The 21,921-nt window shown below is 44.9% G+C and overlaps 1 protein-coding gene across 1 annotated transcript in view; it reads left to right on the top strand.

The window, feature by feature from the left end:
* The window catches only part of LOC132818913 (probable voltage-dependent R-type calcium channel subunit alpha-1E), a 127,783-nt gene that overhangs the window by 94,544 nt on the left and 11,318 nt on the right, over window positions 1-21,921 (top strand). The window contains exons 24-25 of the mRNA XM_060830045.1: window positions 8,624-8,796; window positions 21,280-21,439. Coding sequence (XP_060686028.1) covers window positions 8,624-8,796; window positions 21,280-21,439 — 333 coding nt within the window. The remainder of the gene's footprint in view (window positions 1-8,623; window positions 8,797-21,279; window positions 21,440-21,921) is intronic.

Genomic DNA, 21,921 nt, shown 5'->3' with positions numbered 1-21,921 from the left:
ACAGCACTAGGATCCCAAGTTCGATTCCGGCCTCGGACCATAGTGTGGAGTTTGCACGTTCTCCCCGTGTTTGCGTGAGTTTCCTCCCACAGTCCAAAAACGTGCAGGTTAGGTGAATTGGCCAGGCTAAATTGCCCATAGTGTTAGGTGCATTAGTCAGAGGGAAATGGGTCTGGGTGGGTCACTCTTCGGAAGGTCAGTGTGGACTGGTTGGGCCGAAGGGCCTGTTTCCACACTGTAGATAATCTAATCAAATCAAACCTTATTGAAACATACAAGAATCTGCAGAGACACGACAGAGCAGATGCAGAGAAGTTACTTCCCGTTGTGGGAGAGTTCAGGACCAGAGAAGTCGCATGTTTAAGACAGAGATGAGGGGGAATTTCTTCTGCCAGACAGTAGTGACCACAGAGGGCTGTTGAGGTTGGGTCAGAAAGTATTTTCAAGGTTGCAATTGATTTTTCTATCAATAAGAGAATCTGGAAAGCAGAATTGAGGATTTTCAGAGCAGACATGATCTCATTGAATGGCAGAGCAGATTGGCCGACTTCTGGTCCTAACGTAATGGTTAATGGAGAAGTTTCTATCTTTCTGGTTAATATCCACTGAACACCTTAAGACAAAGGTAATTACTTTTAATCACGTTGATATGTTGCTTTTGTTAATGTTGCAGTCTCTGAGACTAACGATCTGTGCTTTCTTTGTCTTGCTGGTGTACCAACAATTGCAAACTTCCACCAACACTCCCAGTCCAACACCGGCATCTCCAAATCAAAACTTCCGCCAGGCTGATCCGGCCAGCCATGTCTTTTTGCCACTTCATTGCCGAGGCTTCCAGAATGTAGTTAGCCAGTAAATCATAGTCATGAGTCATACAGCACGGAAACAGACCCTCTGATCCAATTTGCCCATGTCAGCCAGGCTTCCCAAACTAAACTAGTATCATTTGTCTACATTCAGCCTCCAGCCCTCTAAGTCTTTCCTGTTCACGTACCTGGCGAAATGTCTTTTAAATGGTGTAACTGCATCTAACCACATCCTCTGGAAGCTTGCTGTACATAGGTGCCACACTTGGTGAGAAATTGTTGCCCCTTTTAAATCTTACCCATCTCACATTAAACCGATGTCCTCTCATTTTGGACACCCCTTAATGTGGAGAAAAGGCTTTTGCTATTCACCTTATCTATGCCCCTTATGATTTTATAAACCACTATGAGGTCACCTCTGGAAGAACATTCTCAAGGGGGAGGATGAACATTCTCATTAGCACGAATGACACGAGTGATTATAGTGAGCTAAGGAAATCTTTTAAAATCCAGGACCTCGACGGTGGTAATCTGTGGATTACTTCCAGTGCCACATGCTAGTGAGGGTAAGAATAGGAGGATATGGCAGATAAATGTGTGGCTAAAGAATTGGTGCAGGGAGCAGGATTCAGGTTTTAAGAACATTGGGATCTTTTCTGGGGCAGTGGTGACCTGTGCAAGAGGGGCGGGTTGCACCTGATCTTGGCGGCCAAGTCTACTACAGAGGGGTTAAAGTAGATTGGCAGGGAAGTGAGATCCTTAACAGTAGGGAGATAAGTGCGAGGCTAGAAGGAGATACAATATCAGAAATTGAAGAGACAGGGCAGCTGGAACACTGAGTGAGGGATGCCTTTTGGATTAAATTGCATCTATTTCAATGCAAGAGGGCTGACAGGTATGTTGATGAACTTGGGACATGGATAGGTACATAGGACTGGGATATTACAGCTATGACAGAAACATGGCTAAGAGAGGGACAGGATTGGCAGCTTGATGTGCCAGGGTGCAGGTACTTTAGGTGGGACAGAAGTGCTGGAAAGAGGGGAGGGGGAGTTGTATTTTTGATTAAGACTAACATCACAGCAAGTAGTCAGAGATTAAATAACTGAAGGATCGTTCAGTGAGGTTTTGACGGTGGAGCTAAGAAATAAGAAGGGGATGGCGACATTAATGGGGTTATACTTTAGGCCCCCAAATAGAATCAATGGGAATTAGAGAAACAAATATAGAGGGAGATTGGGGAGGCTTGCAGGAGCAGTAGCACTGTCATAGTGGGGCATTTTAATTTTCCTAACAAAGACTGGGACTGACAGAGCATTAAAGGCTTAGATAGGGTGGAATTTGTTAAGTGCGTTAGGAATGTTTCCTCAAGCAGTGTATAGAGGGCCCTACTTGGGAAGGGGCTAAAAATCGACCTCCTCTTGGGAAATAGGGCAGGCCAGGTAACTGAGGTGACAGTGAGGGAGCACTTTGGGACCAGTGACCATTGTTCTATTTGTTTTAAAATAGTGATGGAGGGGGACAAAACTGGTCTAAAGGTTTAAGTTCTAAATTGGGGCAAGGAGAGTGGGGCTTGCAGGGGTTGATTGGAATAGTTTGTTTGCAGGCAAAGGGACCTCTGGCCAGTGGTGGCCTTTAGAAGTGAGACAGCCAGAGTTCAAGGTCTATAATTTCGTGTGAGGGTGAAGGGCAAGATTGGCAGGAATAGGGAACACTGGATGGCAAGAAATATTGAGACTTTGACTTGAAAAAAGGAGGAATAACTAAAGAGAGAGAATAGAACCACTCAAGGACCATTGGGGACATTTATGTGTGGAACCGCAGGAGATGATGAGGCCCTCAATGAATATTTCTCCCCTGTGATTATCATGGGGAAAGACATGAAGACTTGGAGAGGTTAGTAGTCATATCTTGGGGACAGTCCATATCACAGTAGAGGAGGTGTTGGTTGTATTAAAATATATGAAGGTGGATAAATCTCCTGGTGCTGACTAGATATATCCAAGAACCCTGCGAGAGAAGAAATAGTGGGAGCCCTGGCTGATATTTTTGCATCACCGTTAGCCACGGGTTGAGGTCCCAGAAGACTAGAGGGTAGTGAATGTTGTCCCGTTATTCAAGAAGGGCTGCAAAGAAAACCTGGGAACTAAGTTATTTGAGAAGAATCGGAGGGATAATATATACATGCATTTGGAAAGACTGGGTTTGATTGGGAGTAGTCTGCATGGCTTTGTGCGTGGGAGAACGTGCCTCACAAATTTGTTAGAGTTCTTTGATAAAGTGACCAGGAAGGTTGATGAGGGCAGGGCAGAGATGTAATCATATGGATTTTAGTAAGGCCTTTGATAAGGTTCCACATGGTAGGTTGCTCGGGACGGTTAGAGCTGAAAATGTGTTGCTGGAAAAGCGCAGCAGGTCAGGCAGCATCCAAGGAGTAGGAGAATCAACATTTCGGGCATAAGCCCTTCTTGAGGAAACATTTTTCAGCTCTGATCTCCAGCATCTGCAGTCCTCACTTTCTCCTGCTCTGGAACATTAGATCGCATGGAATCCAGGGGGAGCTGGGAAATTGGATGCAAAATTGGCTTGATGGTAGGAAGCAGAGGACAGTAGTGGAAGGGTGCTTGTCAGACTGGAGGCCTGTGACTCGTGGAGTGCCTCAGGGTCAGTGCTGGGTCCATTACTGTTTGTCATCTATATCAATGATTTGGATGAGAATGTACAAGGCATGATTAGTAAGTTTGTTGAAAACACTAAAATAGGTGGTATCATGGACAGAGGAAATTGCATCAGGACTTTGATCAGCTGGGGAAGTGGGTCGGGAAGTTTAATGGAGTTTAATATAAATAAGTGTGAGGTCTTGCATTTTGGAAAGTCAAATCAAGGTAGGAGTTTCATGGTGAATGGGAAGGCCTTAAGGAGTGTAGTGGAACAGAGGGACCTTGGAGTTCAGGCACATGATTCTCTGAAAGTGGAGTCACAGGTAGACAGGGCAGTGAAGAAGGCTTTTGGCACACAGGCCTTCATCAGTCAGTCATTGAGTATAGAAGTTGGGAAGTTATGTTGCAGTTATACAGGATGTTGGTGAGGCCGCACTTGGAGTATTGTGTTCAGTTTTGGTCACCTTGCGATAGAAAGGATGATATTAAACTGGAAAGAGTGCTGAAGAAAATTAAAAGTCACGAGTTCAAGGTGAGAGGGGAAATGTTTAAGGAGATGTGTGTGGAAAGTTCTTCACGCAGAGGGTGGTGGCTGCCTGGAACGCATTGCCAGAGGAGGTGTTAGAGGTGGGCACAACAGCATCATTTAAGATGTATCTAGACAGATACATGAATGGGCAGGGAGCAGAGGAATACATATCCTTAGAACATAGGCAACAGGTTTAGGTAGAGAATCTAAATCGGCACAGGCTTAGATGGCCGAAGGGCCTGTTCCTGTGCTGTAATGTACTTTGTTCTACAAGGATGTTGCCAAAACTCAAGGGTCTGAGGTTTATGGACAGATTGGACAAGCCTCAACATTTTTCTTTAGCATGTAGGAGACGGAGGAGGATCATATAGAGGTGTATAACATCATGAGAGACATGGATAGGGTAAATACACTCAGTCTTTTTCCCAGGGTTGGGGAATTGAGAACTGAAGAGCATCAGTTTAAGGTTAGTGGGGAAAGAATAAAAGGGAACCTGAGGGGCAACATTTTTACATAGAGGGTGGTACGCATATGGAATGAGCTGCCAGCGGAAGTGGTTGACGCAGGTACATTAACAACATTTAAAAGGCACTTTGACAAATTCATGGATAGGGAAGGTTTAGAAGGATATGGGCCAAGTGCAGGGAAATGGGGTTAGCATAGACAGACATTTTGGTCGGCATGGACCAGTTTGGGCCAAAGGGCCTGTCTCCATGCTGTAGGACTCTGAGTCTCCAGGGAAAAAATCCCCAACCTATTCTGCCTCTCCTTATAACACAAACCCTTCAGTCTCAGTATCATCCTTGCACCTTTTCCAGTCTAATAATATCCCATCTGTTGTGAGTTTAAAAGTCCAGCAAAGTCCATTTCCTTAAAGAGGAAAGGAAGGTAATGTCTAAAAATATGTAATGATATTTTTGATGTCCTCTGGGCATGGCAATGTTCAGTGTTTCTATTGCACCTTCCAGAGCAAGACATCCTAAAACAATGTCTGATGTCCTGTACTCTGTATCCCTGTTTATAAAACACAAACCTTCAATGACCCTGCCTCAGGAAAGCACCCAACATAACCGAAGACCCCTCCTCCCCTAGTTACACTCTCTTCCACACTCTCCCATCATACAGAAGATACAAACATTTGAAAACACATACCATCAGATTCAAGAACAGCTTCTTCCCCATTGTTATAGACTTCTGAATGCACCTCTTATTTATTAGAGTTGACTTTTGTCTGCACCTTCTCTGTAGCAGTAACACTAAACTCTGCATTTGGTTCTGTTATCCTGGTGTGCCTATGTCAGACATAATTTTGCCTGGATAGTCAGGACCTTGCAGGAAGTTACCAAACTGGGGGCAAGCAAATTACATAAATATTAGGCAGGAGCTAAGGAGTGTTAACTGGGAGGAGTTGTAATTGGGCAAGTCCACGTTTGTTATGTGGGAGCTGTTTAAAGACCTACTGATCAGGGTTCAGGACCAGCATGTTGTAGTAAGGAGGAAGGACTAGGATGACAGCCCTTGCATAACGAGGGAGGTTGTGACTTTAGTCAAAAGGTAAAAAGAAGCAGATATAAGGTTAAGGAAGCTAAAATAGGACAGGGCCACTGAGGAGTATAAACGAAAGCAGGAAAAAACTCAAGCAGGAAATTCAGAGAGCAAGAAGGGGTCATGAATTGACCTGTGCAAGAAGGGTTAAAGAAAATCCCAAGGTATTCTATACATACATTAAAAGCAAAAGGCTAATGAGGGAGAAGGGAGAACCACTCAATGATAAAGGAGGGAATTCTTGTTTGGAGCTAGAGGATATGGGAGACAGGATCGTAAATGAGTATCGGTATTCCCCCAGGAGAAGGGTATGGAACATGCAGAGCATGCTAATATGCGAGGGCGTTTTGAGACCAAGAAAGAAGTTCAAGAAGGGAAATAGGGATAATTCAGGAAATGGTAGACCGGTGAGTTTCACATCAGTGGTTGGGGAGCTTTTGGAGAGAGTTTTCAGTGTTTACGTGCATTTGGAAAGACACGGCCTAATTAGGGATGGTCAGCATGGCTTTGTGCAGGGCAGGTCATGTCTAAGTAACCTGATTAAGTTTTTCGAGCAGATGACAAAGGTGATCGATGAGGGTAGAGCAGTGGATGTTGTCCACGTGGGTTTTTAGTAAGGTCCCTCAGAAGAGGTTCACCTAGAAGATTAAGATGCATGGGATCAACACATAATTGGCCACGTGGATTCAGAATTGACTTGCCCATAGAAGGCAAAGGATAGAGTTGGAAAGTTATTTTTCTGGCTGGAGGTCCATGACTAGTGGAATTGTGCAAGGATCCATCCTGGGGCCTCTGCTGTTTGTGACATATGTGAATGACTTGGATGAAAATGTGGCTGGGTGGTTGGGTATGTTTGCAGATGATACAAAGATTGGTGGAGTTGTGGATAGTGTGGAAGGCTGTCAAAGGATACAGCGGGATACAGATCAGTTGTAGATATGGGCAGAGAAATGGTGGATGGAATTTCATCTGAGTAAAGTGTGAGGTCCTGCACTTTGGAAGATCAAATCTTAAGGAAAAGTATACAGATAATGGCAGAACCCTAAACAAGTACACAGCTCCCTGAAAATGGCCACGCAAGTTGATAAGATGGTAAAGTAACCAGATGGCATGCTAGCCTTTATTGGATGGGGAATAGAGTACAAGAGTCAGGATATCACATTGCAGTTTTTAAGACTTTGATTAGGCCGTGCTTCAAATATTGTGTTCAATTCTGGTCACCACATTACAAGAAGGATGTGAAGGCTTTAGAGAGGATGCAAAAGAGGTTTATCAGGATGCTGCCTGGATTAGAGGGTATGAGCTATAAGGAGAGGCTAGAAAACTTTGGGTTGTTTTCTCTGGAGCAGTGGAGGCTGAGGGGAAACTTGACAGAAGTCTATAAATTTATGAGCGAAACAGAAGTCGCTAGAAAAGCTCAGCAGGTCTGGCAGAATCTGTGAAGAGGAATCAGAGTTATTGTGACCCTTCCTCAGAACTGACGTCACGAACAAAATGGTGGTTTATATGCAGAGAATAGGGGGAGGGTAAGGAGTAAGGTGGGGCTCAGAGCCCAAAGAAAGAGAAGAACAGTTGGACAGACAAAGGAGTTGATAACGATCTGACTAGTTAATGGAGACTGTTTGTGTCTAACAAAAGGTAGTGTCTAATGGCTAACTATGTGATAAAATTAGGAGATACGTAGATAAGTTGATGGTCAGAATTGTCTTCCCAGTGTTGAAATGAATAATGCTAGGGGGCAGGCATTTAAGGTGAGGGGGCAGTTAAAAGGAGATGTAAAGGGCAATTTCTTTTTATACAGAGAGTGGTAGGAGTCTGGAACACTCTAGATTAGAGTGGTGCTGGAAAAGCACAGCAGGTCAGGCAGCATCCGAGGAGCAGGAAAATTGACGTTTCAGGCAAAAGCCCTTCATCAGGAATAAAGGCAGGGTGCCTGCAGGTTGGAGAGATAAATGAGAGGGGAGGGGGTCGGGGAGAAAGTAGCATAGAGTACAATAGGTGAGTGGGGGTGGGGATGAAGGTGATAGTTTCAGAGAGGAGGTTGGAGTGGGTAAGTGGAAAGGAAGATAAGCAGGTAGGACAGGTCATGAGGGTGGTACTGAGCTGGAAGGTTGGAGCTGGGCTGAGGTGGGAAAAGGGGATATGAGGAAACTGGTGAAATCCACATTGATGTCATGGGGTTGAAGTATTCTGAGGCGGAAGATGAGGCGTTTTCTTCCTCCATTCGTCAGGTGGTGAGGGAATGGCAGTGGAGGAGGCCCTGGAACTCTGCCAGGGGAGGTGGTGCAAGCAGCTACAATGGGGGGGATTAAGGGATTTTTAGATAAGCACATGCAAGGAATGGAGGGATGTGGACCATGGGCAGGCGGAAGGGATTTGACGTCTTGTTCAGTACAACACTGTTGGCTGAAGGGCCCATTCCTATGCTATGCATATGTTCTATAGCAGGCAAACAGTACTTTTCAATGTATCTCGGTCCATATGACAATAATAAATCAAATCAAAATAATGACTTTCTCCGCTGGCAATTGCATTGGATCTCTTTCTGTCTTTCTCTCTTCACTAACATTGTTCAACCACTTAACTATCTCCTCCGGGTTCAGAGACTGATCCCAAGTGGGCTGAGGATTGGTTTCAGTTTTGTATCTGATGGGATGATAGGACTGGTCTCACTTTGTGGCAGGTTGTGGCCCAAAGTCGTTTGAGTGTGAGTATCGATCAAATGGTGGCTATAAGCGTTGGGAAATGCTCCAAAATTGATCTTAAAAGAACAAAGCAGAGGATCCCCTCTTATATCCTGGAAGAGGGAAACACCGGGGGACAGAACAAAGGGACCTTTGAAAGGATTGAGTGGGGGTAGGCGATAAAATAACAGCACACAGGTAGGATGTCGGGAAAGTGGGCAGTGCTAATCCTCACTACATACAAGGATAGAGAGAGAGCCCAGTCAAAACCTAAAGGTGCTTCACGGCCAAATAATAATAACATCTTTGTTATTAAAACACTTTGTGTTAGTATGTGTGTAATTTCAGTGCTGCTGATCCTTCTTCTCTGATGTGTGTTGTTCCTGTGTGACCCGGAAGTCGACAGAAGACATCAGTCCAATGAAACGCTCTTTCTCCACGTTTGCTGGCCACCACTCGACTGGGACCTGGCTCAATGAGTACTCACTGGAGAGAACCAGCCCAGAGGACCTGTACCAGAAACGGGGCCGCAGACCACTGAGGTCATCCGGCAGGTCTTCAGCTGCAGGTAGGCTCAGGCATGGCTGAGGACGGCAATGATCTTGCGCCTGTGAATGCCGGATTAAAAAGGTTACTGCTTTGGCCTGGGTTGGCAGAGGAGTGACTGGGTTAAAGTTCCTTGCTCGTGTTTTAGCTGTCTCCTGACAGTTGAGCCTTGCAGCATCCCCCTGACTCGCTCATCGGGGATAGCACTGGCAGCTGGGTGCGGCTGGTGCAAATGGTTATTGAGGTAAAAGGGTGCCACTTTGGTGAAATAATTCAAGGCCCCTTGATAATGGGAAAGGGGCGAATAATGGCCATGTGGTTTATGAGGATGGGTCATGAACCAAGTGTTTAAAAAGTGTGACGCTGGAAAAGCACAGCCTGTCAGGACGCATCCGAGGAGCAGGAGAGTCGATGTTTCGAGCATAAGCCCTTCATCTGGAATGAGGTTGCTGAAGGGTTCATGAGCTTCAGTTAACTCATGAGGGGCATACGCCTGAAACATCGACTCTCCTGCTCCTCGGATGCTTCCTGACAGGTTGTACTTTTCCAGCACCACACGTTTTGACTCTGACCTCCAGCATCTGCAGTCCTCACTTTCTCTCATGAACCCAAGTGCTATAAGATAAAGTTCGTCATAATAAGCAGGACATAACTAATTTTCAATATTCTTTCATGGGATGTGGGCATCACAGGCAAGTAAAAAGTGAGGTCTGCAGATGCTGGAGATCAGAGCTGAAAATGTGTTGCTGGTTAAAGCACAGCAGGTCAGGCAGCATCCTAGGAACAGGAAATTCGACGTTTCAGGCCAGAGCCCTTCATCAGGAATGAGGAGAATGTGCCAGGCAGGCTAAGATAAAAGGTAGGGAGAAGGGACTTGGGGGAGGGGTGATGGATATGTGCTGTGCAGAGGAGATGACCTGGGGGGTGCAGTGAGAGAGAGACTCACTGAAATCCTTGTAGACGGAGGAAGAGAGCTTCTTCAAGGAAGGCATCCTTGCAAGAGGATTCGCAGTAGGTTAAAATCATCTGCAGACCTCACTTTTTACTCGAAGATTTTAACCTACTGCGAATCCTCTTGCAAGGATGCCTTCCTTGAAGAAGCTCTCTTCCTCCGTCTACAAGGATTTCAGTGAGTCTCTCTCTCACTGCACCCCCCAGGTCATCTCCTCTGCACAGCACATATCCATCACCCCTCCCCCAAGTCCCTTCTCCCTACCTTTTATCTTAGCCTGCCTGGCACATTCTGATGAAGGGCTCTGGCCCGAAACGTCGAATTTCCTGTTCCTTGGATGCTGCCTGACCTGCTGTGCTTTAACCAGCAACACATCACAGCCAAGGACAGCAACACTGGACTTTTTTTTGTTTTTCTCATTGTTTTTCCTAAGAACGTGTACTGAAGAATCTGCACCTAAGATGGTGCCGAAAGTGGGGACTTTCCACTGTATTCATTTGAGTACAGGTGACAATGTAGCAAATTCAGTTCAATTCATTTGTTGCCCATCGCTAACTGCTTTTCTCGACCATTTTCCGAATCAATCATATTGCTGTGGGTCTGGAGTCACATGGAAACCAGAGCAGTAGGGCCAGCTGGTTTTGTTGCAAGGGCATTAGCAAACCAAATGGGTACTTATGCCTAAACAATGATCATTTAATGGTTGCTATTACCAAGACTTGCTTTCAATTCCACCAATATTCATTGAATTTAAACTCCAGGTGCCGTGGAGGGATTTGAACCCCTATTCCCAGAACATCATTGCCGGGATGACCAATTCCACCTCAGAAAGTCCCAGATGGCCTCCTTCTTCCATGATCACAATTTCCCTTCCCACGTGGTTGATGATGCCATCCAGCGCATCTCCTCCACTTCACACACCACCACCCTTGAACCCCACCCCTCCCAACACAACAAGGACAGAAGCCCCCTGGAAACACTCTCGTCTTTGGATTACTGGTCCACTACACCACCAACTCCCATTAATTGATGACAGGAATTACATTTGAGAAATGGGGAGGTGTCTACAAATGAGAAACGGGAGGTGTCTCCAGGTGAGAAATGGGATGTGTCTGCAGGTGAGAAATGGGAGGTATCGAAAGAAGAATTTAATACCTGTAATTATTACTTGTACACATACTCTTAAAGGGCAAGAACTCTATTTGTGTAATTAAATAATACAGGGACCTGTGAAATGGTATGGAATTATAACTAAGGGTTTATATGAAGATATAAAGCAGGAAAGATTCCCCCAAACTGGTAGAGATACAAAGATAAGTAGCAGCACAACACTGAGAAGAGGATATAAAAGAGAACTTGCAAGGAATACCAAAGTTTTGCAGGCAAATTCAAATAAAATGACTGAACATATCTCCTGAACGGAGAGAGTTAGAGTAGATTTACAAAGATGAAGGGCTCCTGCCCGAAACGTCGATTTTTCTGCTCCTCAGATGTTGCCTGACCTGCTGACCTTTTCCAGCACCACTCTAATCTTGACTCTGATCCCCAGTATCTGCAGTCCTCACTTTCGCCCTGGATTTACAAAGGGTAAGACATCTTTGATCAACATGGTAACTTTCTTTAAAGACCTCACTACTGTGAGAGATAAGGGAATGTCGATGGATATTGTTCAATGAGAGTACCCTGAGCAGCTACACCAATGCTTGGTTCGGGAATTGATTGGATCGTGCAACCCTACAATGGATAGTGAGGACACCTGAGAAGATCATCGGAGTCTCTCTTCCCTCCATTACAGACATTTACATCTGAAAGGCTAAGGGCATTGTGGAAGACCCCACACACCTCTCACTCAAACTCTCCTCCCTCCTGCCTTCAGGCAGAAGATATTAGAACATACTGTTTCTCATGGCCAGAGTTTCTTTCCCCAAGCCATCAGGCTCCTTAACACTGTATGATCGGACTCTTTCCCATCAGAAATTCTTTGCACAACTTTGATTTGCTATGAGAAAAATGTCTATTATTTATCATTCTTTTATTACACTGCAACTTGCATGTTTTGCACTTCCTATGCACTTATGCCGTGTATGATTGTGTAATTTGTGCTGTCCATGTAGCACCCTCGGTACTGGAGGAACACTGTCTCGTTTTTATTGTATGAGTTGTATATGGCAGAAATGACAAATACAAAGCTACTCTACTCTATATGATCTTTCCGAAGACATTCAAGAACATTCCATACAAGAGACTTTTCATAAACATGGAAGCATATGAAATTTGGGTGAGGAATTGGATTGGAAGTAGGAGACAGAGAGTAGGGATAATGTTTGGTGGTAGAAGGAGACAGAAGGGGTTCATACCAAGGCATCAGCTTTATCATTCTCTTCCACATATTTTCCCTCAAGGGGAAAATGAGCACATTCCTCCTCTGGGGGTTCCAATGCATATTGAGACCAACCAGTGCCCAGAGGTCATGCTGCAAACAGGCTAGGATACTGCAGACGATGGAGCTTTGGCTGAGTTGCTGTCTCGGGATTTCCAGCCCCCTTTGTTGTCTTCTCTGCCTTTGCTCTCTGCATTTTTGTTTGGTTGCTTATGCTGTAAACAGTGATCCTGAGCCAACCCCTTCCCAGGATTTGCAACTGATATAAAAAACCCAAAGTGAAATGTTGAGAATGCGCTCACCACACTTCCTTTAACCATTCTGCAAGTGCACCTCAGACCCACGCACTCCATGGATATGCTTTGGTGAGTGGTGACCAGGCTAATCTCCATTGTGCCTGCCTAAGTTTGGGTGTGCGTGTTTGGCAGGCAAGTTCGGGTGAGTGCCCAGCCTTTCGTCCTGCTGCCTGATCTTCGAAAGACAGCTGAAAGGAAAGGGAAGGTGGTTGATTTAGTTGGTATGGTGTTGTTACACAGTCCGAGCCTTAATGTGCAAGCAGCAGAATTGGCAAGACCATTGTCCTTTAGACTTGCAGTTTGGTAGAAGGACTTACTCCCTCACATTCCCAGACGGATGTTCAGAGTCTGCTGAAAGTTCCACTGGCTTTAGTGAATGTGTTCGCTTTGTCAACGAGGATAGCTCAAGAGAGTGCTACTCGGAGAAGTGAGTAGCTGGCAGGAACAAAGAGGGCATGAGTGGAATGGGCTGGGACCTGACTTCACTTTTCTTCAAGTTGACCGTATGACTGTGAAAGTCATATTGGCGAAGCTGTCCATGTTACCCTGCAGGACCATCTCAGAGTCTGCAGCCTATGTACAGTCATCAGCAAATGGGAAGTCAGCAAGTATGTCCTTGGAGACTTTGTTTTAGTCTGGCATCATCTCTGGCTGAGATATCCCAGGGTCACCTTCAATGTATCAGACAATACGACAGAGAAAAACATGCTGAAGGTGATGGATGCTAGCAGGCAGCACTGTTTGAATCCATTAGTGACAGGGAATTGGACAGAGAGTCACCACCCAGGTCCTATCCGAGCGTATATCATGGACTGGGAGCTCACCCAGTTTGGTCCGAAGAAAGAAAGATTGATCCGTGTCATTTTGAAACGGGGAGAATTTAGGAACTGTGGACAGACAGTGATTTGAGGCCTCCAAGTACAGAAAGCAGGAAAAGCTCTCAAGACAGCTCCAAACCCGATTGAAGAAGTTGAAAGGAAAGTTGGTGTGGATCTCAAGGTGGCTGTAATCAAAAGGTGTCTGTTTCCAATACAGAAAGCTCGGGTTTGACTCCACCTGGAAATCTGGGTACAGTTCTGACCTCTGCACCTCAGGAGAGAGATACTGGAGGTGTGGGGTACAGCACACATTCACCAGAATGATCCCGATTATAAGTGAGGGCAGGTTTCATCAACCTGCTTTGCATTCCCTTGCCTTCGGATGATTGCATGGTGATCTAACTGAAATGTGGAGATAACAGAGGTATTGTGGAGGGGAGTTACTGGGGAGGGTGGGTGGGTATGCAGAACAGGGGGATCCAATACTGAAGGTCTTTCAGGAGTGGACTCAGAAAAGGCTGCTTCCCAATAAGGTTGTAGGAATTAGAAACTATGTCCCATCCCCACACCCCCATCTCTATTCCACTGAGCACAACACCCCTCCCCAGAAAACACATTGTGGGGGTTGTTCTGTCATAAAAATTTCAGATTAAGAATGTTAGTTTTTGACTGGGGAAGGTCATTGAGTTATGTGGAACAGTGGCATCTGCCTGACAGTGTGGAAAGTGGTCCAGGCAAGTCCTGATGTAAAATAGTGCAGCTCCAACAGCACTCAAGACGCTTGATACACAGAGTCATAGAGATGTACAGCACGGAAACAGACCCTTCAGTCCAACTCGTCCATGCCAATGTACAGATGTACTGGGAGAAAGTGAGGACTGCACCTGCTAGGGATCAGAGTCAAAAAGTGTGCTGCTGGAAAAACACAGCCAGTCAGGCAGCGTCCGAGGAGCAGGAGAGTCATTGTTTCTCCTAACCTAATCTAGTCTCATTTGCCATATCCCTCCCAACCCTTCCTATTCATATCCCATCCTAATGCCTTTTAAATGTTGTAATTGTACCAGCCTCCACCACTTCCTCTGGCAGCTCATTCCATACACACACCAACCTCTGCGTGAAAAAGTTGCCCTTTGGGTCTCTTTTATATCTTTCCTCTCTCACCCTAAAATTATGCCCACTAGTTCTGGAATCCCCACTCCAGAGAAAAGACCTTATCTATTCACCTTATCCATGCCCCTCATGATTTTATAAACCTCTATAAGGTCACCCCTCAGCCTCCAACGCTCCAGGGAAAACAGTCCTAGACTATTCAGCCTCTCCCTGTAGCTCAAATCCTCCAACCCTGGCAACACCTTTGTAAATCTTTGTAAATCTTTTCTGAACCCTTTCAAGTTTCACAACATCTTTCCGATAGGAAGGAGACCAGAATTGCACGTAATATTCCAACAGTGGCTAACCAATGTCCTGTACAGCCACAACATGACCTCCCACCTCCTGTACTCAATACTCTGACCAATAAAGGAAAGCATACCAAACACCTTCTTCACTATCCTATCTGCCTGCAACTCCACTTTCAAGGAGCTATGAACCTGCACTCCAAGGTCTCTTTGTTCAGCAACACTCCCTAGGACCTTACCATTAAGTGTATAAGTCTTGCTAAGATTTGCTTTCCCAAAATGCAGCACCTCGCAATTATGTAAATTAAACTCCATCTGCCACTTCTCAGCCCATTGGCCCATCTGATCAAGATCCCGTTGTAATCTGAGGTAACCTTCTTCGCTGTCCACTACACCTCCAATTTTGGTGTCATCTGCAAACTTACTAACTGTACCTCTTATGCTCGCATCCAAATCATTTATATAAATGACAAAAAGTAGAGGACCCAGCACCGATCCCTGTGGCACTCCACTGGTCACAGGTCTCCAGTCTGAAAAACAACCCTTCACCTTCTGTCTTCTATCTTTGAGCCAGTTTTGTATCCAAATGACTAGTACTCCTTGTATTCCATGGGATCTAACCTTGCTAACTTGTGTCCCATGGGGAACCTTGTTGAACGCCTTACTGAAGTTCATATAGATCATGTCTACCACTCTGGCCTCAGCAATCCTCTTTGTTACTTCATCAAAAAACTCAATCAAGTTTGTGAGACATGATTTCCCACGCACAAAGCCATGTTGACTATCCCTAATCAGTCCTTGCCTTTCCAAACAGATACAAATCCTGACCCTCAGGATTCCCTCCAACAACTTGCCCATACCGACATCAGGCTCACTGGTCTATAGTTCCCTGGCCTGTCCTTACCACCCTTACCTACCACTGTGTTAGCCAACCTCCATTCTTCCGGCACCTCACCTGTGACTATCGATGATACAAATATCTCAGCAAGAGGCCCAGTAAACACTTCCCTAGCTTCCCACAGAGTTCAGGTCCTGGGGATTTATCCACTTTTATGTGCTTTAAGACATCCAGCACTTCCTCTCTGTAAAATGCACATATTTCAAGATGTCACCATCTATTTCCCCACATTCTATATCTTCCATGTCCCTTTCCACAGTAAACACTGATACAAAATACTCATTTATTATCTCCCCCATCTCCTGCGGTCCCACATATAGGCTGCCTTGCTGATCTTTGAGGGGCCCTATTCTCTCCCTAGTTACCCTTTGTCCTTAATGTATTTGTAAAAACCCTTTGGATTCTCCTTAATTCTATTTGCCAAAGCTATCTCATGTCCACTTTTTGCCCTCCTGATTTCCCTCTTAAGTATACTCCTTCTGCCTTTATACTCTTCTAAGGATTCACTCAATCTATCCTGTCTATACTTGACATATGCTTTCTTCTTTTTTGTAACCAAATCCTCAATTTCTTTAGTCATCCAGCATTCCCTGTACCTACCAGCCTTTCCTTTCACCTTGACAGGAATATACTTTCTCTGGATTCTCGTTATTTCATTTCTGAAGGCTTCCCATTTTCCAGCCGTCCCTTTACCTGCGAACATCTGCCCCTGGTCAGCTTTTGAAAGTTCTTGCCTAATACTGTCAAAATTGGCCTTTCTCAATTTAAAACTCCAACTTTTAGATCCAATCTATCCTTTTCGATCACTATTTTAAAACTAGTAGAATTTTGGTCACTGGCCCCAAAGTGCTCCCCCGCTGACACCTCAGTCACCTGTCCTGCCTTATTTCCCAAGAATAGGTCTAGTTTTGCACCTTTTCTAGTAGGTACATCCACATACCGAATCAGAAAATTTTCTTGTATACACTTAACAAATTCCTCTCCATCTAAACCCTGAACACCATGGCAGCCCCAGACTATGCTTGGGAAGTTAAAATCCTCTACCATAACCACCCTATTATTCCTACTGATAACTGAAATCTCCCTGTCAGTGAATAAAATAAAACATGACCGAATGGTACGATCTTTCAAACAATGATCACAATGTAAATTAATTCAATATTAAGTTTAAACAGGAGGAGGGAGAGAGTTACAAGACAAAATTTTAAATGTTAATTTGGTAAGCTTTGAAGTAATGAGGGATAAGTTATTCCCCACCAACGGGCTGGGTTATTGCACACTGCCCTTGTCTTTCTTTTAAAATCTGATTGAAGATTTGTAGCTCGGGTATCCGTTGTTGTGGTTCTGCTCGCCGAGCTGGAAGTTTTTGCTGCAAACGTTTCAACACGACCAGCTATCCCTAGTAGCCATACACTCAGACAACCAGCAACATGAATTTAACTGGGAAAACACCACTATCATAGGACAAGCCAGACAGAGAACAGCCAGAGAATTCCTAGAAGCATGGCATTCATCCCCAAACTCCATCAACAGACACATTGACCTGGACACCATATACAAACCACTACAGCTGAAACTGACACCCGGAAACGGCAAGAACATCCATCAACAGACACATCGACCCGGACCCCACATACAAATCACTACAGCTGAAACTGACACCCGGAAGCGGCAAGAACAAACCACTATAAATACCGGAAGAAACATCAAAGCAGCGCTTCACATGAGGCTCCAATAGCACTGATGATGTTCCCTAGCCAGGGAACGAAGCGTTTGCAGCAAAAACTTCCAGCTCGGCGAGCAGAACCACAACAACTTGTCTTTCTAGTTCAAGCCATCAATCACTGAGTCTATTGGTCAGTCTCAATCCCTCATACACTGCCTACGTTACACTAAACTGAGCACACGAAAATTGTAATGCTGCAACGTAACTTCTGCTTCCTGAAAATACTCCCATACACGGAACTCGGAGCTCCATCGTTACAACATGGCAGTGCTAATTAAACCAAACACCCAGAAAAGCTGACCCCGCCCCATCATCTATTAAAGTATGAGTGACAGAGAACTCCCAAATTCCACTATTTAAAGAAAATAATATCAATTTATTCCTTAATTCTAAAAGTGAACATTGAACAGCTGTTCACAACTCTGAACACCCCTTTCTCTGAAATGTGTATTACTTGCCTCCAACCCTATAACAATATGCAGTTCCAATAAAACGCTTTTTACATCACCTTAACTTCGAAACCATACAACTGTTGTCGTCTTCGGTGTCTTTCTTCTTCTGGCTGAAGTTCTCCCTGGGTCATCTTCTTTCTTTTTACTGTGAAAAGGTACCATTATGGATGGTATGGTGGCTCAGTGGCTAGCACTGCTGCCTCACAGCGTCAGGGACCTGGTTCGATTCCCGCCTCGGGTGACTGTCTGTGTGGAGTTTGCACATTCTCCCCGTGTCTGCGTGGATTTCCTCCCACAATCCAAAGATGTGCAGGTCAGGTGAATTGGCCATGCTCAATTGCCCATAGTGTTAGGTGCGTTAGTCAGGGGTACGTATAGGGTAGGGGAAATGGGTCTGGATGGGTTTCTCTTTGGAGGGTTGGTGTGGGCTGAATGGCCTGTTTCCACTCTGTAGGGAATCTAACCTAAAAAGAAAATAGCAAGTGTTTCAATGTTTTGGGTCTCTCTCTCTCTCTGTTGTCTCTTGATGGTAGTTGCTCTGTCTGATTTTTAAAATCCCTACCTTTTTTGATATTCCCAACATCGAATTGTCTCATTGGTTCGATGTTGGCAAAACAATAAATTCAAACTCAATTGGGTTTTCATATCCTGGGGCATAATTTAAACTTGAGAGGGTGGTGCTAGAAAAGCACAGCAGGTCAGGCAGCATTCGAGGAGCAGGACAATCAACATTTCGGGTATAAACCCTCCATCAGGACTTGAAACGTCAATTCTCCTGCTCCTCGAATGCTACCTGAACAGCTCTGCTTTTCTGCACCACGCTCTCGACTTTGATCTGTAGCATCCTCGTTTTCTCCTGCATCATTTAAAAAGTATCTGATGGGTATATGAATAGCAAGGGTTTGGAGGGATATGGGCCAGGTGCTGGCAGGTGGGACTAGGTTGGGCTGGGATATCTGGTCAGCATGGACGATTTGGACCGAAGGGTCTGTTTCCGTGCTGTACATCTCTATGACTCGATAATTTGAACTGGTCAAGCTTGAACTGTTGTCAAAAAACAACCAACTCAGGTATCCATTTCACACCCAAATGTTACAATTTTCCAGTACACTCTAAGACTGCTTTTGTAAGCTCTCTGTGCCGAACAGCATTCACTCTCTCTTGAAGGTACAGTACATGCTGTAGTTCAACTTCATAACATCATGCAGAACAAAGAAAAGCTACTGGGAATGCTGCTGCACTCCACATCCATTATATGAGCAACATGTGCTAACCCAGGGACCTGGAAACAAACTGACCAATAGTGACTGGCTCCTGTTCCTCCGCATGTAAGTGCAGTCAGCAATGTTCAAGACATGTTCCGGAGATGTGTATCCAGATGCCTACCTGCAGCATGACTAGTTACAGAGAGACAGCACAATCTACAAGGGGAAGCAGCCTCTCGACCTTTTCTTTAAAAAAAGCCATGGTTGGCTGCAAGTGCAAAATTTATGTTGGAGTTCAATTCTGGTTGCCTTGTTATAGGAAACGTGATGTTAAACTGGAACAGCTGCAAACGAGGTTGGCAAGGAGGTTGCCGGGACCGGTGGGTTTGAGTTATGTGGAGATGCAGGGTAGACTGGGACATTTTTCTCTGGAACGTAAGAGGTTGAGGGGTGACAGCTTTACAAAATGATGAAGGGCATGGATTAGGTAAATAGCCAAGGTCTTTTCCCCAGGGTCCAAAACTAGGGAGCATAGGTATAACGGTGAGACAGGAAAGAATTGAAATGGACCTGATGGGCCCCTTTTTCACACAGAGGGTGGTGAACGAGCTGCCAGAGGAAGCGGTGGGGGTAGGTACGCTACAACATTTAAAAGACATTTGGATAGGTACATGGATAGGAAAGGTTCAAAGGGGTATGGGCCAAATGGGACCAGTTCAGTTTAGGATACCTGTTTAGCATGGAAATGTTGGGCAGAAGGGCGTGTTTCCATGCTGTATGACTCTGACTCTATCACTAGTTTAAACAGCTGGTTAAAAAGCCTATACTCCCCTCGGTTGTTTGTCACGTATAGTGTAAGTCTCTAACCCTAAGTATGATCTCAGTTCTAGGCTAGTGTTTCCATGGCGTTATCTTAGCTACATAAAAACATATCCCTGGCTATCAATGATGAATGATGAACCTGGACTATCTAAAAGTTGAAATTTACGACTTCCACACAGAATGGGAAAGCCAATTCTGTTCACAGCTGTAAAAGACAAGAGCATTTGCCTGCTGTGTCACCAAGGTGTGTCAAGAAGTAAAAAGGTGAATTTGGAACGACACTGCACAATGATGCACGTTAAATTCAAGGACAGTTTTCCCTTGACCAGTTTGCTTCAGACGAAGAGAATTGATGAGCTGAAGGCCATTTTGAAAACTCAATGTCATTTTTTTTTTCTAAACCAACCTGCACTAAAGCTTCATTTTGCACTTTGGCAGAACACAGGAAATCATTCATGGATGATGGAGGAATCAAAGACTATGGCTGCTGACTCTTTCCTCAAAGACTTTAACAGCAAAGAAGAAATATAATGGGCAATCCAGAGGGTTGTGCTCCCACAGGAGCAAGATGGGTGGAATCTTTATCTGAAGAGAGATATCAGCAACTAGACAGGAGCTGAAGGACTCTGAATGCATTCACTGCAGTTCCATGAATCTTTGACATGGATGACACAACTCACAGCTGATTGTTTTTAAAGACGTAACCACCGAAGAGGATCTCCTCACCCTTTTGTCCTTAAAGAGAGAACAAAGGGTGAGGATATCTCAAACAACTTCAAAAGGCATGTGCTTGAGAAAAACATTCTGACACATTGTTAAACCCAATAGCGCCTGTTATCAGGCCAGTTCCAAGTATTATTCTGAATACTTTTGACAAGTGCGAGGCCTTTAGGAGGTAAGCATACTGTCATGCAGCATGGAAACAGACCCTTTGGTCCAACTCATCCATACCAATCAGACATTCCAATCTGATATCATTCCATTTGCCAGCATTTGGCCTATATCCCACTAAACCCTTCCTATTCATCGACTTATTCAGATGCTTTTTAAATGTTGCAATTGTACTTGTCTCCACCACTTCCTCTGGCAACTCATTCCATTCATGAACCGCCTCCCCTCCCCCACGTGAAAATGTTATCCCTCAGATGCTTTTCAAGTCTTTCTCCTCTCATCTTAAAACTAGCCCTCGAGTTTTAGACTCCCCTACACTGGGAAAACGACCTTGGCTATTCACCTTACCTTGTCCCCCATGATTTTATAAACCTTTATAAGGTCACCCCTCAGCCTCCAACGCTTCAGAAAAAAAGGCTTCAGTTTTAATTCCCCCAGGCTTTGTAACAACTAATGCGATTATTGCTGGGCCTCTGCGCCACACTCCTTCCCTTAGCTGGGCTTAGCTTTCTGTTCCATGCTGGCGTGGACTGTTTTGAGTTATCTCTGCCTTGATGTACTTACTATTATCATAATCGCAGTCTTAAGAACGGGATGAGCTTGTTACATGTTCTCAGAGGTGTGTTTCGCTTTCACAGGGCTGCGAACAGTGGACATCCCTTATATAGACAGCCTGGACAGAGGCCGTTCAAAGGAAAGGAAACACTTGCTGTCACCTGATCGATCCCTATGCACCTCAGCAGAACGTGCTCAGTATCAACAGCACCATCCCCGGGATGGGCGGCTCTCTCGGTCCCCTAGTCTCAGCAGGTCTCATTCCCATCGGGGACAGGTAGGCCCCAGGCTTGTGCTCGTATCAGATGGTTCCTGTATGTATTTTAATACAAAGACAAGGAGCTGATATTTATTGGTCAGAGTTCAAAAAATGAGTCCGAGTATGCTGTACATCTGCTCTAAATAGTTATGAGTAGTCAAACTTCAAAGAATTAAACCTTGCCGGTTTTCATTGAGAAGAGTAGGTGGTAAGGATAGAATTCTGTCTGGATATGAGCTAAGTAACATACCTCATTTCAACATTGAAATGCAATGTGCTGCGGTCAGACCAGATCTGAGCTCAGAATGTGGGAAATTGAAGCATAGAGGCTGAGTTGGTAGATAAAGAGAAATTCACATTTTATCCAAAGTTCCAGGTCATTACCACTCGCTGTGAGAAAAGGTTCTTCCTCATGACCCCTTCCTCTGCCTTTCCTGTATCGCCTGACCAAAAACCTTCAATCTAGGTTCCCTCGTCCCTGAACCATCAGCCAATGGGAG

Source organism: Hemiscyllium ocellatum, chromosome 9, assembly GCF_020745735.1.
Source record: "Hemiscyllium ocellatum isolate sHemOce1 chromosome 9, sHemOce1.pat.X.cur, whole genome shotgun sequence".
Taxonomy (NCBI): Eukaryota; Metazoa; Chordata; class Chondrichthyes; order Orectolobiformes; family Hemiscylliidae; genus Hemiscyllium; species Hemiscyllium ocellatum.
This window is presented reverse-complemented; position numbering and strand designations above follow the sequence as displayed.